The sequence below is a fragment of the Mucor velutinosus genome (genome assembly GCF_035048745.1).
Source record: "Mucor velutinosus strain NIH1002 chromosome Unknown tig00001563, whole genome shotgun sequence".
Lineage (NCBI taxonomy): Eukaryota > Fungi > Mucoromycota > Mucoromycetes > Mucorales > Mucoraceae > Mucor > Mucor velutinosus.
Window position 1 is genome coordinate 2,681,009 of NW_027041904.1, and position 16,572 is coordinate 2,697,580.

The window sequence follows — 16,572 nt, forward strand, 5'->3', positions numbered from 1 at the left end:
CCTAAGACAATTCATCGTCCCTGCCAAGAATGGAAATGAGGAAGAATTGGTAAAAGAGTGACATCTTAAGGAAATTCGTGATACATACAGAGCCATTCTATACTTTCAAACATCTTCCTCAATTGCCAACCAAGAAGCCCACCTTTATATGTTGTTGAGCAATGCATCGCACTACCTCCGTCAGCAGATAAATACAAAATGCACTGCAAAAAATTGTTTTCTGTGTTCAAGGTCGTCTGTAAGTCTTTGGAGCGTCTGAAAGTAGATTTGAGGTTTGACAAGGACTACAGTTTGACAAACAGCAATTGGTGTTGACTTCAGCAGAAGTTAGATATAACAAAAAACATGCATGCTAACAATTGAAAGTGATGATTGAATATAATACTACAAACAGATTACCTTTGGCTTGATGTATGGATGCTATCAAATGTAAAGTCTGGGGCAACAGAGATTGACCTCGTAGGCAGTGTCTGTAGTGCCCATATTAAATTTACCAGCCAATACACAATATTTTTTTCTTGTACTTCTTTCACTTTTTTTTTTTACCATCACAAAGCTCGACTTGCTCCATGACCCTCATCACAACAGAAGACAACAACAGTAATACCACAGCGATCAATTTAGCGCTTACAAAGGGACATTTCTCACATCCAACACCGAGCGGACGACAAGATGTCTTGGCCTTGAAGCAACGTTTAGCAGATGCTTTGGGTGAAAATGGGCCATTGTACTGGGACGCACTCAGAGACTTTGTGATGGGAAAGCTGAATCGACAAGAATTTGATTTCTATGCAAATTTATACCTCAGTAGACAGAATGGTAACGATGGTGTGGAGCACGATGGATGGCATTGCCCTAATTTAATGTGTTTGTTTTCTTAGCCTATCTTCACAACGCTTTCATTCTTAGTACAGTACATAATGCGCAAACAAACACACCGCCACCTTCAAAGCATAGACTTGTAGGCTGGGCAAAAAGAAAACGAGGAAAAGATGGAAGTCTCACAGCTGATGGAGAGTTAGAGCAAGACCCCAAGAAGCGAAAATTAAAATCAGATGTCATGGCATTGAGCAAAGCAGAGCGTGAGCGACTGAAAGCGCTAGTCAAGGTGCGTTAAATTTTGACCATGTATACCAAAGGAGCGTCTAACATCTAGCATAGTCTGGCGACAAGAACAGTTTAAGGCCATTTGTAGATAGACTATTAGGCACACGCATCAGTCGACCACCTACACTACCCATTGCATTCAATCAACTACCACCAAGTAAGGAGAACGCATGGATTAAAATCGATGCGAGCCTGCTAACCTTTTTGCAGATTACAGCCAAGAATATTCCAAGGGACTTATGGCGCCATTATGTGTGGATTTGAAGGAGCTGCCATCTCCAGAGACATTGCACGCAAGAATGACAAGTATTGCATTGGAAAATGGATTACTGGGAGGGATCGGAGAGGATGTAGTCAATGTAATGTTATTTGCAGCCGAGGTAACATCTAAAAATGATATTTGTCTTGAGTGGACATTACTAACTGTGGTGTATACAGAATTATATCAAATCATCAATCACCAGTGCCATCAGTAAACGACGAGTGAACCGATGCATTGGAGTTAAAATGGTGCGCGAGGAGGATGAGGACCAGGACATGACAAACGAGCAAGAGCAATCATCCATTTCATTGCGTGATCTTGCATTTACATACCAAATTACACCCTATGTGCTAGTGGAGAAACCATTGAATGCAGAAAAGCTTACAGCACTTTTGGAGGACAGTGAGGACGAAATGATGGTGGACAATCTCAGTGACAGTAGTTCAGAGGAGGATTATGAATTGTAAAAACAATAAATAAGATCAACGATCAATACGTTTATTACTGCTATAGTCATTGCTGTGGATGGAGTTTGATAGTGATGCGCTTAAAGCAGCTGCCACAGTCGCTGTTACACCAACTGTCGTGTATGCAATTTGTTGTTGCGATGTGCCTGCCAGTAATTTAGCCAGTGTCTTTTTGAAGGTATCTTCTACAGGGCCTCGCAGGAACAGGTATAATATGACCCAGTACAGAGCGCCTTTGTAGGCAAATGACAAGTGAAACAGCTTTCTTGTCAGTCGAAGCATCTTTTGTTCAGCTCGTAGCAGTTGATGCTTCATGGGCGAATTCAGATAGACACTTTGAGGGTGATTGTCGGGCAACATGTGAGGGAAATGCACTAGCGACTGCTGTCCATTCAATAAAAGAGCTGCTGTATCGCTATCTATAAAATCGTCCTCACCATTGTACAAGTCCTCGTCTCGTAGTTGCTGTAATTCGTCAGAGGAGAGTAATTGCGAAAGTCTATTTGATAATTCTTGGCCATCCAATGTATTCGGGTTGTTGTTGTGGGATACGCTTGAATTGAATCTGAAAAAGGAAGTTAAGAATGTGTCGCCCATGTGGAATCCATTCAAAAAGTATCTTGGCTCTGATGGAGATCGACTCACGAGTTGCTGTTGACGGTTTGGCAGGTATGAATTGATGGGTGTAAGTGTGCCAGGTGTGCCATAGATACTAGGACATGCGGATGTATAGGTGGATCGAATAATCTCAGAATGCCTAGAAGGCTGTCTGGATAGATAGGCGGGTGCATCGAAGAATATACTGCTGCCTGTAGAGGATATCGATGACACTGACGAGCTTCGAGACAAGCGAGTGGCTGGCTCTTCAATCTGAAATCTGTTTTCTGTGGCATACAGATCCAGTATTAAATCTGATTCTAGGCTCCAAACATACTCATCCTTGCCACCAAGCGCTACAGTCTTGTTAGTCATGTTGACAGCAAAAACGCTGCTTAGACCGAGCTTACCTTTGAGACAATCATTCTCGTCAATCACTTGCTGTATCTCAGCACCACTAATAAAATTCACTCGAGCCTTTGCTTGCTCGGATAACACCAATTTCACCACCTGCCATATACCTTGATACATCCATCCAAAGTTCATAATGTACACCGAGCCGATAAATCCAGGGAATCGAGTGTTTGTGATATTTTTCAAATTATGCATTAAGTTGGAGTCGATGGGGACAAACGGAGCTTTTTGAATGTCGATAATGATGGATATCTGTGAAATCAGCACTGGTTTGTCCTTGATTTGATCTTTTTCGTTTTTTCTAGTCAAATCTCGGGTCATTTGTCTTGCAATCTCCATGACGAGACAAGCAAATGGTTGCATGAAATCTGAAAGTGGTCTATTTTTCTCTCTAAATTTGGGAAAATGACGCATCTGAATCACTGCCACGGGACGACCGATGAGATCCTGCTTATGAAAGAACGCAAATCCACTTTCAAAGAACTCTGCTGCTATTGACTGGTACGTCATGCGACCGATCTTTTCGTCTTTTCTCCATTGAATTGTGTCAAGTAGTCGCTCCAATGCTAGGTCTTCCGAGAAATCCGAGTCTTTTAAAAATCTAAACAGTGTCACTATCGCAATATCAATACAGAATAAGATATTGGGCGAGTGGTGTCAATTGAAGAAAGCTTACCTCGATCGCTGGCATATTCCAGAGCATCTCGTTTGTCTTGTATGTCGAAGCCAAGTAATGGGATGTCTCGCTCAAGTCGTTGATGTATATTTGCAATTGAAGGCTGGTATTTGAGGTATTCATCGTTGAATAATATACTGTTTTCTCTAGCGACAGATAGCATGATAGATGTCTAGTGAAAGAAGGAAAAAGAGAGAGAACCCTCGCTAATGCCCCCCAGGTATCCCAACTTTTGTGGATAACTTTTTTTTTTATACGGCAATTGAATTTGCTAATGGAACTGCAAATCCACATCATAACGTCATTTTACACAAACAAACAAAGGACATGCAGTTCAGATTTGACGCATCTTGCGATTTATGCTGTGTTTATTGCCATGCTTTTTGGGCACTCTAGAGTCAATATTGTAAGATATGCAGTGACGAGAAAGTTCAGTTAATAAATGCAATGCAAAATTGTTTTTATTTTAACAGAAACGTTGCTTTCTAATTCTGTGCCACTTGGCCGCCATCTTCTGACTTGAACATGAAATTGACAAATGGTAGTATAAAAGACATTGCCAGCTCATCACCAATCCAACTATACTTCTCGGCTTATGCAGCTTCGCTTGATCAATGCCTATGTCAACAAACTTGAACTTCACAAGCATGAGCAACTCTTGTTCAATCTTCTCGGCCATCAACATCTGCGCTATGGTCCACTTGAGGGCTGTTGATTGTGAGGAGAGCACCGAGATTCATTCTGCGATACCTCTGATGTGTCTTAGCACTTTCTTCTTCGAGGATTATGAACTACCTGGTGTTTTCCCAAGGCTATACTTAATTGACATGCCGAAAACAATTTCAAATATACGCCTTTTACTGGAGATTGTCGTAAGCAATCAAGTCGATGATGTGCTCATGCACATCCGTTTGCATCGCTTGTGCAACCTTTTCAACCGAATTGACCTCTACATGACCACTTGCCCGAATTCTCTTCTCCTCAGTGTCCCTGATACAGCAAAACCTGAGTGCATTTAAGTTGTGTTTTCTTGAATAATGGTCATTTTAGATGGTCAGAATAGCACCAAACAATTGCTCTCATCTAGGAGTTACTTCCTGACACCTTTGCTCAACTTTTTGGGGACCAAAAAAACATGGTCAAAAATCGACCAAAAAGCTTGAGGTACCCCTCATGGTTTTCATCGAAAATCAAACGATCGCATTTTTCATCTTGATAATGAAGACTTTTACTATGGTATATCTTGAATCAAAATGTTTCTATCAATCCAAAGCAACCTCTGAAATCATCTTTGTGAGACTTTGATATGTAAAATTTCGACATTTTGGCCAGAAACCTCTTTTTATATTTTTACAAATCATTCAATAAGTGTATTCAAAACATCTATATAACTTGGTACCATTGGAAGCGCCTTGAAAAGTACTCCAGGAAAGTTTAAGGAAGCATGGGGTGATTATCATACTTCACTTAGTCGAATCTGCAAAAATAGCTCGATCGAGTCCAGAATCATTAAAATTTGTCCAATCGGGAACAGACTATGATTCTGGGTTTGAATTAATTTTGGCTGGCGGGGCCAGCTGGCAAACTCAATGCAATAATAATAGATGCTCTTAAGGCCAATGGAAAGTAGGTGAGGAAATACATATATTGTTATCGTTAGCCATGTTATTTTTCTTTAAAATCTTATTTTTTATTACGCCAGTCTACCAAAATACTTTCAAGGTCCATGTCTTTCTTTTTTGATGCTTCGAAAGTGTATAGGGACCATAAATTCATTATGCTATGATGTGCAAAAGCCATATGCATGCCATCAATCTCCTACTCACACAAGTAATTACCGGTGTCTCCAACCAAAGTCAAGCATCTGCCAAGTAAACACGGGGAGGATGTTTCAAAGGTATCAACTCCCTCATGTACTTGTAGAGTTTTCAATCAAATGCTACTCTTTAAGCCTTGAAATCTAGTAGAAGAAATGCCATCTAAGCAAGATGATTTGTCACAAAGTGGACATGTTGTCATGGTTGGCGGCTGATGCACTTTGTTATCCAAATATACTTTTGTGGTTCGCAAATTACCCAAGATAAGTTCGTTCGCATGTATCATTCAGGGCTGTCTATACAAAGCGGTTTATTGGGAAAATCAGCAGCTTACATGGAATCTATCATATTGTTTTAGTTCAATGTTTTTCTCGGATTACAGCATTCGCTTCTGCAATCAACACTACCTGTGTAGACAGCTGGAAATACACAGTGTGAATGCTCATTCAAGACAAATGAATACAAGGCGGTCCCTATCATTAGAGACGATATAAAGTGCCTTTGTGGGTGTTTGATCATAAAGATCAAAATCCTGACTATACATGATAGAAATCAAAAACCTCCAAGTGCGCGGAGCATGATCTACACAAGTGCAAACTGAAAATGTTGACTGGCTCTTTTGCCATTTTCTTTTACTCCCATCATGTCATTTTCACTTTATGGAGCATTGCCTCCATCTAAATCAGACAAAGCTGGAGCTGACGGCACCAAAAACGAAGCTTCAGCAAATCAATCAAGCGGGCTATACTCATCTTTGTCTGCTCCAGAGTCAGGATCCACGAAATTCAAAAGCAATCCACAAGAGTCGTCTTTGAAACCAACATCGCTAGCAACAACAACAACCACTACTACCACTACAGCAAGTACAGCCGATGTGCAACCAACTAAACCAGCAGGTAACTAGGTTTTATCACAAGTGAAGCGTATGCATTACTCACATATACTTAGGATGGTCTGCCATCAACACATTTAGACCTGTTTTGCGTCGACCGACTATCCAAGCAAAGCCAAAGCTCAACAAACCATTCATTCCCGCTGGAGCGACGATTGTATCAACAAAGACGATTACCAAGGAGGACAGAGAAAAAGAGCTCCAAATGGAATCCGAGGCAAAGAAGGCGTCCCTGGAAGAGCAGCAAAAGAAGAATGACAATATAGACTTGGGCGTTATCCCATTACTGACAACAGCCGACGATGTCAATGGATTTCGTGCAACACAAAAGGCCAGCAAAAAGAAAAAGAAAGGCGGCAAAGCAGCAGCAGCCAATGCACCTCCTCAGCCTGTTGTGTTTAATATGCTGGAGGATTACGATCCTCATCGACCCAACGACTACGAGCAATACAAGGAAGAGCGACGAGAATTAAAGGAACAGCAAAAGAGAAAGAGAGAATGGGAAAAGAAGCAGGACGTGGAGAGATCTTGGTCCAGATCAAGGTCGCCCTCGAGATCCAGATCCAGTTCAAGGTCAAATTCACCATCAAAATCCAGATCATCGAGTCCTCACGCACATGTTGCTGTGGATCCTTCGCCATCGTCCAAGATCAATGTAAACGAGACAGCAGAGGATGCTTATAGGCGACGATTAAGGATGAGCCAGCAACAACAACAACCAAATATCATGCCAGAGCCACCCAGGTAGACGAGATAAACTGGTGGTTGATAAAGACAGAGACTGACTTGTAGTTGTTTGTGTAGAATGGAAGAGTTAGGTCCAGCTCCACATGTAGCTGCCCCTATCATAAAAGAGATACCATCCCAAGTGATTCTGCTCACCAACATGGTTGGGCCTGGAGAAGTAGATGACATGCTACAGGAAGAGACAGCCGAAGAGTGCTCCAAGTATGGCAAAGTAGAGAGATGTCTTATATTCGAGGTCCCCAAAGGCAGGATCAGTGACGACCGAGCCGTTCGTATTTTTGTTCAGTTTTCAAGCATGGATTCAGCACGAAATGCCATTCAAGATCTGCATGGCCGTTTCTTTGGCGGCAGAATTGTGTCGGCTACCTACTTTGACATGAAGCGGTTTGAACGGCTGGATTTAGCTCCTTCCAAGGAGGAGTTTTGCTAGAGCAACACAGGAGCAGCGCCGTCTCAAAACCAAGGGCATGACAACGACGAGCTCTTTTGTCATAACACATAAAGCAAAATAAAAAATTACCTTCTTCTCCTTTTGTTCAAGTCTTTAAATACATATACACCATGAATGGGTAAATTAAATGCTGTTACGATGGGTATCAAACTGTATCAATTGACTGTCTCTTTCTGTAAAGGTTGGATTATGACCTGCATTCTCGTATTCTTATGAGTCTTGCAGGCGTGCTGGCAGACGCCAGAGCAAAGACAACAAACGAAGAAGTCGAACGATTGATATCCAAATGTCCTGATATTCCAGTCATGTCTATTGGCGATACAACCATCAATGTGCCTGGCCAGCAGCTCAGCGTGGGACGTATGGTAAGTGTAAGCAATCCACTAGTAGGCTAGTTTGACCGACACAGACGCTTCCTATACAGACGTACCGCTACCAACATACACTGGATGCTTTGATAAAATATACGACAGACGCAACAGAAGACAGACAGACTGAACTGGCACCTCGCATCCTCAGCTATTTGAAGCATCTGCCCATCTATGAATGGGATGAGCAGATTATCACAGCAGGGTCCACATTGCCAGACAATGTCACTTACAGCCTTGTTTCCGGGCTGTTGGAAATAGCTCATCAACGCTCAGAATTGAGAGAGCACATTTACAGCACACTGTGGAACTATGGACAATGCATCATCAATCTGATGGACGAGACGGACAAGGAATATATTGTCTATTTCATCCTGCCCTCCTTGGCAGGCCTGGCCCGTGCGTTGCAAGTGTCGCCTTACCTTTACAAAGCATATCAGCTTCAGGCGCTCTGCGAGTACATGCAGCCATTGATTGTAGACAAGACATTGGAAAACATTAGAAACGCCATTGACAGCTGTCTCAGGGAATGTGATGCCGAAGCCTACAGTAGACGAGTGCTAGCCAGTTATTGGGAAGCAGGCATACCTCTCAGCTCCAACAGAATCATCCACGACCTGCTCATCATTCTTCGCAATGTCACCGCACGTGTGATTGCAGTCTCCAACCCCACCAACGAGCAGCACGAACAAATCAGCCTTAAGAAGCTGCATCTCACCACTAACATTGAAAATGCCTGGTCGGATTTGATGATCAAGGTGGCAGAAGGTGTTCAGCCTCAAGGAGACCAGGTGTCTGACACGGACAAGAAACTCAACAAAAATCTGAGAGGGATCTATGTCATGAGTTTGGGCTATTTCGATGACATCAAAAAGTATGCGGTCAAGAGGGAAAACGAGGGCAAGAAGTGGTCGTTGGACTCTTACATGAAGGAGATCATGGGCACCAGTTTGCAGGTAGCAGCTTTGTCGTCTGTCTATTTGCATCAAGTGGATGATGTCTTGATCAATTATGTGTACGAATGCTTGTTTAAGAATCCCAGTGGCAGCGATGCCTGGGTCCACGTAGCGTCTCTAGACACTGCTGTGCTCTTGGCTATCAAGTAAGTCTTCTCCTTATGTATGACCGCAAAAATACTCATCTCGTCCTATAGTTTCCCTGGCTTGAACAACAAAATGACAGAAACTATCTGCCGTTACTTGGCTACACCATCTCCTGTGTTTGAGTTGACCACTGAGTTGGATCAAGAGACACTGACGATGCAAAGGTTTGCCATTATTCGCTTGGCTCAATGTGTGCAAACCAAACCATCTGCTCAGATGCGTCAAGCAGCCAACTCGACGTTTTACGCTCTTTTGAACGAAATCGCACGCTACTCTGATCAAGACACCATTGGCAAGCAGCCTTCTCTGGTGCATCCCAACGACATTGCAGGTACGCCTGCTGTACAACTACTAAACGAATCGCAAAAGCAGCAAGTATGCGTCAATGCGCTCTCTGCCATTGTCGGTGTGGCTGTGTATCTCAAGGATGAATCTGTAAGTAACTGCTGCTGCTATTGTAATCCGTATGATGGAAGCTCAACATATCATCTAGATCATATCTCAAGCTTACTCTGTCTTGTCGCTGCGTCGAAAATCCTTTTCCGTATCAGCCATCGCCACACTCACCAGCAGCTTGGTGGATTTAGCACTTGTCAGCTCTTTGAGCGTGTTTCGCGATATCATCAACTTGTTTTCTGTACTAAGCAGAGAGTCTTTGATGGTAGACAACAAGCAGCTCACCTCAGCCATCCTCAATGCTCAATACGGTCTCGCCAAGAAGCTCTCATCCAAGCCTGAACACTATGATTGCTACCTCAGCAACTTGCTGGGCTTGTTTGTGGAGAACGGTAACACTATTCAGCGCATGATCAGCAAGAACAAGAAGGAATCCGAACTGCCTTGGATATCCAAGCTGGGCAAGCTTCTCCCTGTGATTCGCACGCTGCTGGAGCACGACGACTTTAACCCTCATCTGAGCCCGAGCGAAGACACCGTGTCTCTCTTCCGCAACACTTGGTTCCATTGCATCTTGTTTGGCTTTGTGACAGAAACCATCTGGATCCGTGAATGGCACGAGTCGATGCTCTTTATCGCTAAAAAGACACCTGCCCTTGTCATTGAAAGCGCTACCAACTATCTTGAAAGCGACCTCGAATACAATTCCGTGCTGCGTGGAGCAAACACGTCAGATCGAGACATTGGATCCTTGCGACAAAAACTGACAGCATTGTTACCCGCTTTGGCCTACGACACCAAGAATTTCTCATTTGCTCAGGTTGTGTTTGCGCTCAGTGTATATCATATTGAAATGATGAGAAGTAAAGCAGGCGATTGCAGCTATATTTTGCGCTACTTTATGAATGACGGTGTCAGCAACAGCACCATGTCCAACTGCTTGGAAACCATTGCAGACCGAGTGGTTACTGCTTACATCAAGGACGCTTCTTACAAGGCTGCCTTCCAGAGTTTGGACAGTGAATTGCGTACACAAATGACTAATTTACTCAAATTGTGCTGTCATCGTCTACGCAAGGTGCACTCGCTCGCTGTCAAAATATCAGAGCGCATCGTCACTACGTTTCCTCAGGTATTCGCCGAGAAGTCATTGATTACGCTGTTGCTAGAACTGGTGCAACTGCTGTGGTTGAGTTGCGAAGCCGAATACCGCGACGAATACTATCCTACGTTCCAATTTACGTCGCCTCGCGTGGGTGTCACGATTGAGCTGGGCGACTCGTTTACTTATCGCAAGGACATTTGCTCTCACATGTATGAAAATGGCAAGAAATGGCTTCAGATATCCATGGACCGTGCTCCCATGGAGATCAATGGCTTGCTGCAAGACTATTTGGCCGAGTATGTGCGCTACGATCCTGGCGTGCCCATTGATTCAGCTCATCTAGGCAGAACGCTGGCTCTGGAAGTGGGTAAAGCAGCTGCCAAAAATGAAATGACAGTGGATTTCGTGCCTCGTGTGCGTGGCGTGCAGCTGGACGATTCATCTGATTTTGTCGATGGATTCACCTCAAGACGCTACTACATTGGTGAAGTCAGCGGGATCGAGTACCTTGCGGGCATGCGTCATGGCGCTGACAAGTTGCCAGATAACAATACAGGCACTGGTTTGAACGAACAGGTGCCTATTGTTTGTAAAACATTGCAAGCCCTGTTGGATGATGTGAAGCAAAGCCGTAAGATTCCAGTGGATCGTTTGAGACGCACCATGCTCCAAACAGCCAGTTTTATCGTGTCTCTACCGACCATTCATCCTGATCTGATTACGTATATTGTGCGTATCCCTGTCCATATCTTCACTCCTGAATCACTGGAAATAGGCACGGATGTCTGGAACTGGGTTCTTGTGGAGAGATCAGACATTGAAAAGCGATTGATGGTGGAGATTCTCAACATGTGGAGTTGGGCTCAGCGCTACAGAAAGGGCCTCTTCTCGCCTAAACTGAACGCAAAGCACCCGTTTGTCAGCAGAATGACCTATGCCCCCTCAGATAGATCCATCATCGACAAAAACAGCCGCAACATGACACGTCTGTTTACACCTCACATCACTTGGATCAAGTTCTTGACCAGTCGATTTTATGCCATTCGTCATCGCAGTAAGCATTTGATCAACATGCTGATCCGTCTGCTGCAGGATACCTTCCACAACTCGCACTTGATGAGCACACACTCGTTTGCTCGTCTTCCTCGCTTCCAGCTGCTGTTCTTGGGCATGAAAATTCTTCATTCGGCACAGATGGAGGCATTGGCAGAGTATCGCTTCCGCTCTCTAGTGTATGGCTCTGCGTTTAACTGGTTCTCTCTGCCGCCCAAATGGCATTATGGCTCTCGCAAGAGTTATGCGCTGGTGGAGCAAAAGATGCTCACGGATTTCTATGGCGTGGTCATCAACGATACGCCGCGTCTCACGGATCTTGTCACCAGCTCCACGTCTCGCAACAGTAGCTCTAAGGTTGCGTCTGGCCTCTACATGTTTTTGAGCGACAAGACCAAGGATGATATTTTGCGCGAACAAAAGCTGACCAAGCGCCTGCTTTTGTTGCTGTTAGACAGTGAGCTGTCTCGTCTCGCTGTGTGGTGCAACCCCTTGAACGCTGTGGGTCCTGGCTATCCTGCCAACTATATTGGCAACACGGAAAAGTCATTCACGACGGACGATAGCTGGAAAGAAATGGTGCGTTTTGCCTGGGAGACATCGCCCAAAGTAGCCGTGCAAATGGCAGCTCGTTTCGTGCAAGTGGCAGTGCAAAGAGAGTTGCATACCTTGATTGCCAACAACACATTGGATGTGGTGGATGTGCCCGAGGCATTGGAGCTGTTGCTGGGAGAAAAGGTGCAGCCCAACGCTAAGCTTGATTTGCGCTATTTAAAGTACTGGGCACCTGTACCAGCCATCACAGCCGCCAACTACTTTATGCCCGCCTACGGCAATCATCCCTTGATCTTGCAGTATGCTATGCGTAGCCTGGAATATTATCCTGTGGATACTGTCTTCTTTTACGTGCCTCAGATTGTGCAAGCACTTCGCTATGATGAATATGGCTATGTGGAAAGATACATCATGGAAGCTGGCCAGGTCTCTCAGCTGTTTGCACATCAGATCATTTGGAACATGAGCGCCAATTTCTATGTGGATGCAGACAAGGAGTGCGTCAAGGTAAGTGCTTTGATTTCTTTTGTAGATTGTGCTAATGTTTGACGCTCTCTTCTTAGCCTGATCCATTGAAACCCACTTTGGAAAAGATCATTAATAATCTAGTGTCATCCTTTACTGGCGCAGATCGTGATTTCTATGAGCGTGAATTCAAGTTCTTTGGTGATGTTACAGCCATCTCTGGTTATCTAAAAGAGTACATTAAATACGGCCAGACAGAGAAGAAGCCCATGCAGAAGGTAAGCATGTGGGGATAGTATTACAAATGTATAGCTCCTTACAAAGATACAATCATATGATAGAAACGCCTGGATGAAGAACTCGCTAAAATTAAGGTGGATGTGGGTGTCTATCTTCCCAGTAATCCAGATGGCCATGTCGTTGACATTAACCGCACCTCGGGCCGTCCCCTTCAAAGTCACGCCAAAGCACCTTTCATGGCTACCTTCAAGATTGAAAAGGAAAAGGAGCAAGAGGAAGGCATTGACGATAACGCCAATGACGATGAATCACAAAAATCCGTAGTGACACTCTGGCAAAGCGCTATCTTCAAAGTGGGCGATGATTGTCGACAGGATGTGCTTGCCTTGCAACTGATTGCCGTGTTCAAAAACATTTTCACCAGCATTGGCATGGATCTCTATGTGTATCCATACCGTGTGGTTGCTACTGCACCTGGTCGTGGTGTTATTGATGTGATCCCTAGATCTATTTCTCGTGATCAGTTGGGCCGTGAAAAGGTCAACAGCATGTATGACTACTTTGTTGCCAAGTACGGTGGGCCCAATTCCATCGATTTCCAGAGAGCAAGGACCAATTTTGTACAGAGTGTCGCTGCCTACTCGTTGATCTCCTACTTGCTGCAATTCAAGGATCGTCATAATGGTAATATCATGCTGGATGACGATGGTCACATCATTCATATTGATTTTGGTTTTATCTTTGACATTGCTCCCGGTGGTATTGGATTCGAAAGCTCTCCATTCAAATTGACAACAGAGATGGTACAAGTCATGGGCGGTAATTCAGAGGAGCAAGCCTTCAAGCAGTTTTCTGAGCTTGTCATCAAGGGCTATCTTGCCTGTCGTCCTTATGCTGAGCTCATCATGCAATTGGTTACTTTAATGTTGCAATCAGGGTTGCCTTGTTTTAAGGGCGAAACAATCAAGAGAATGCGCACACGTTTCCAGACAGACAAGTCCGATAGAGTAGCTGCTGATTTCATGATTCAAAGAGTCAAGGATTCATTTGAGAACCAGAGAACAGTTTTATATGATTACTTTCAGAAGGTGACTAATGGCATTCCATACTAAAGCTCATTAATAAAAACATGCTCTGTCTATACTGAATAAGAACAAGATCTGCATTAGAGTGCACAAACCTACACATCAAGGTGGTGGGTCCGGAGATATAAACGTATTCAACGCTGAAATGAGACGGAAATGGATCTTGTACGAGTGTGTACATTAATGTCGCTCTGTGTTCTGTATGACACTGATTAGAGTGTCTCGCAAACAAGGTGCTACACAAATCTGCAACAATTTAACCAAGATTCTGTCAAACCACGTTTGATTTATACAAATCTAGCTATTCGCAATGGAAAGGAGTTGAAATGCTATTTAGAACGTTTGAAGTCCCAGGCCATGGAGCTCTCTGTCTTCAAACAGAGGATACGGATATCCAAAGATGCTGTACTGTATGTATTGGCAACCGTATCGTACAATGCACTAATGCCTATCATTCAAAAGAAAATTGCAACAGTGAGAGATCGCATAATACCTGATGTACACAAGCGCATGTAACACCTATGCTACAAACCAGTACTGCATAAATCACACGTGCAAAGATCTCCAAGTCGATGCAAACAAACAGATATGCTGTGCAATAGGTGAGGAGGGGTTCAGAAGACCTTGGATGGAGCATATTGACCAGGCAACAGTGCTTGAATTCTGTGGATAACAAGACATACTTTTCAAATAATCAAGTGAGGATATTAAGCATAGTACAAGAAAGCATCCTTAGCATCTCTCCTGAATATGTAACGATAGCTTGTGTACAGTTGAATAAGAACATGAGATGATCCTCTTATTGACCAGTCAAATATCTTCCTGTAACAAGTTTTTTTCGAAATCAGGAATTGATGGATTGCTTACATACAAACAAGTAACCACTAGAGGGTTAGAGCGTGCATATCACATACATAACACACACACTGTCAAGTACATAGGTTGAACGTGCATTCAAGTCATTCACCACAACCCCCTTACATTGTTCACGACATTTAGATGAAGTGGGTTGTTTTCACATTACACAAATTAGATGAGAAAAAAAAAAGGCGGTAAACCATGTATACGTTGAGTGAATAAATATTTAGCATTATTATTAGTATTAAAAGGAATTATATAGTATAGAAGCGAGCGAGAAAAGAAGCAAAAATTACACGGTAAATGGAGGATCAAGGGGGGGGGAAGGAGAAGAAAGAGAGGGATCTAATTTTTTTTTTTGTCGATTTTGTACAGTTGCTTAAGAATTTCTGATGTGATGAATGATATAGCCAGGTAAGCCATAGACACCAAAGCCCATAGCTTTAGCCATCTTTGCAAAGCCCTCAGTCTCCACTTGGTGTTGATAGACATAAGGAGGAAAGTTGGCACCTTCTCTATGCACTTGAGCTTTCACCAGTGTAAATGTGGCACCGACACCATCCAAAGGCACTTTCTCCAATTTTCCCAAATGCGTAGGCATATCTACCATAAGATAACGATTTGTCAAGAATTCGTAGTAACCCTCTAATAAGACATAATCCTAAAATAAGAGTTTATAAATAAGTCATTATGGAATAGCAAGAATCTAATTAACTTACCGGGTCGAGATCCTTTTGCATTTCAATAGACTTTTCAGTTTCCTGCCAGTTGTTCTTATCGTAAGCCCAGAACGAGCCGTCTTCAGTTTCCAGCAAACAGTTTGGCACAACGACATCCACATCCACAGATTGAAGGTCTTCCAAGATAGTGTCAGGGTATTCAACAACATCCACATCCAACCAAAGCACCCAAGAATGGTATTCACGCAAAGCCGCAGTCAACAGATAGTTTCTTGAACGAGCCATAAAAGATCTTCTCAAGGGTTGCAATTCAAATGTGTGTCTCTTGTCTTCCGGCAGTTGAAAGTCGAAATCCTTTTCATAGATGGCAATTTCATGATAGCGTTGAGAGGGATCTTGGCGATTCAAGTACTCGTCTGCCTTTTCCTTCAAAATGTTTACAGTTTCATCGGTTGTATCTGATACCAGAAATGCCACAGTAATTAAATCCTTGGGATAGGTTAGACGGTCAATCAATTCAAAGTATCTTGGGAGATAGGCTTCAGCATTTTTAAGGGGAGTGAGGATGATAACATGTTCTTGCTGATCTTTTGCATTTGCAGTTGCTTCCAAATCATTCAGATTAATGAACTTGGCTTGACCACCGCCTCTTTGATTGCTATTGCTGCTACCAGTGCTGCTTGAAAGTGCAACTGCTTCGTTCAGTGATCTGATTGTTCTGCCACAGGAATTGAGGCCAAGTGATGATCTTGAAAATGTAAAGAATGACAGTGTAATGAATGATATGATGGCCAGCACAAAGACTGTCAGTCTCTTGTTTCCTCTCAAAGCTGATGTGTAAATGTTGGATGGCTTTTCTGTGAGGATCATTGTTTTGTGTAAAAGGGATATAAAGTGAAGGAAAGGAAAGAAGAAGAAAAAAGAAAGAGCAAAAAGGAGCAAGATTATATAAGGGTGTCCTGCCTTTTTTTGACGTAGATCTTGCAATCTATTTTTAACAGTAATGGGGGGGACAAATGAATCTATTTTTCTCTAACAAAGCCTCTTTTTTTAACTTTGCCGGTTACACATAATATATACACAAGGTAAATTTGATGAAATGTAGATTATTACAGTGAAAGTGGACATCTATTCTAGAGAGCATCCTAATGGCTTATTAGTGATCGTGCTACCATGGATCGACCCACCATACAAAATCTCATCAAAGGGAGAGTGGGCTCATAATCTGGAATCT

The 16,572-nt window shown here is 43.2% G+C and overlaps 5 protein-coding genes across 5 annotated transcripts; 3 read left to right on the forward strand and 2 right to left on the reverse strand.

Annotated features, from left to right (window-relative positions):
* Window positions 1-569: 569 nt before the first annotated feature.
* Window positions 570-1,836, forward strand: ATC70_009490 (uncharacterized protein; the record flags this gene model as incomplete). Its single annotated transcript, XM_064828722.1, has 5 exons — window positions 570-819; window positions 882-1,108; window positions 1,162-1,264; window positions 1,318-1,487; window positions 1,546-1,836. 5 exons carry the CDS (start codon window positions 570-572, stop codon window positions 1,834-1,836), a joined length of 1,041 nt encoding a protein of 346 aa, XP_064685924.1.
* A 15-nt stretch (window positions 1,837-1,851) lies between these two features.
* On the reverse strand, window positions 1,852-3,686 carry ATC70_009491 (uncharacterized protein; the record flags this gene model as incomplete). Its single annotated transcript, XM_064828723.1, has 3 exons — window positions 1,852-2,789; window positions 2,844-3,461; window positions 3,524-3,686. 3 exons carry the CDS (start codon window positions 3,684-3,686, stop codon window positions 1,852-1,854), a joined length of 1,719 nt encoding a protein of 572 aa, XP_064685925.1.
* A 2,297-nt stretch (window positions 3,687-5,983) lies between these two features.
* ATC70_009492 (uncharacterized protein) lies at window positions 5,984-7,409 on the forward strand (the record flags this gene model as incomplete). The annotated part of the gene is made up of 3 exons (XM_064828724.1): window positions 5,984-6,236; window positions 6,289-6,976; window positions 7,037-7,409. 3 exons carry the CDS (start codon window positions 5,984-5,986, stop codon window positions 7,407-7,409), a joined length of 1,314 nt encoding a protein of 437 aa, XP_064685926.1.
* Window positions 7,410-7,540: 131 nt separating this feature from the next.
* ATC70_009493 (uncharacterized protein) lies at window positions 7,541-13,827 on the forward strand (the record flags this gene model as incomplete). The annotated part of the gene is made up of 7 exons (XM_064828725.1): window positions 7,541-7,548; window positions 7,612-7,795; window positions 7,855-8,900; window positions 8,952-9,336; window positions 9,395-12,517; window positions 12,574-12,753; window positions 12,817-13,827. The coding sequence occupies 7 exons, from the start codon at window positions 7,541-7,543 to the stop codon at window positions 13,825-13,827; spliced, it is 5,937 nt and encodes a 1,978-aa protein (XP_064685927.1).
* Window positions 13,828-15,037: 1,210 nt separating this feature from the next.
* Window positions 15,038-16,208, reverse strand: yml6 (54S ribosomal protein yml6, mitochondrial; the record flags this gene model as incomplete). The annotated part of the gene is made up of 2 exons (XM_064828726.1): window positions 15,038-15,319; window positions 15,378-16,208. 2 exons carry the CDS (start codon window positions 16,206-16,208, stop codon window positions 15,038-15,040), a joined length of 1,113 nt encoding a protein of 370 aa, XP_064685928.1.
* Between the last annotated feature and the right edge of the window lie 364 nt (window positions 16,209-16,572).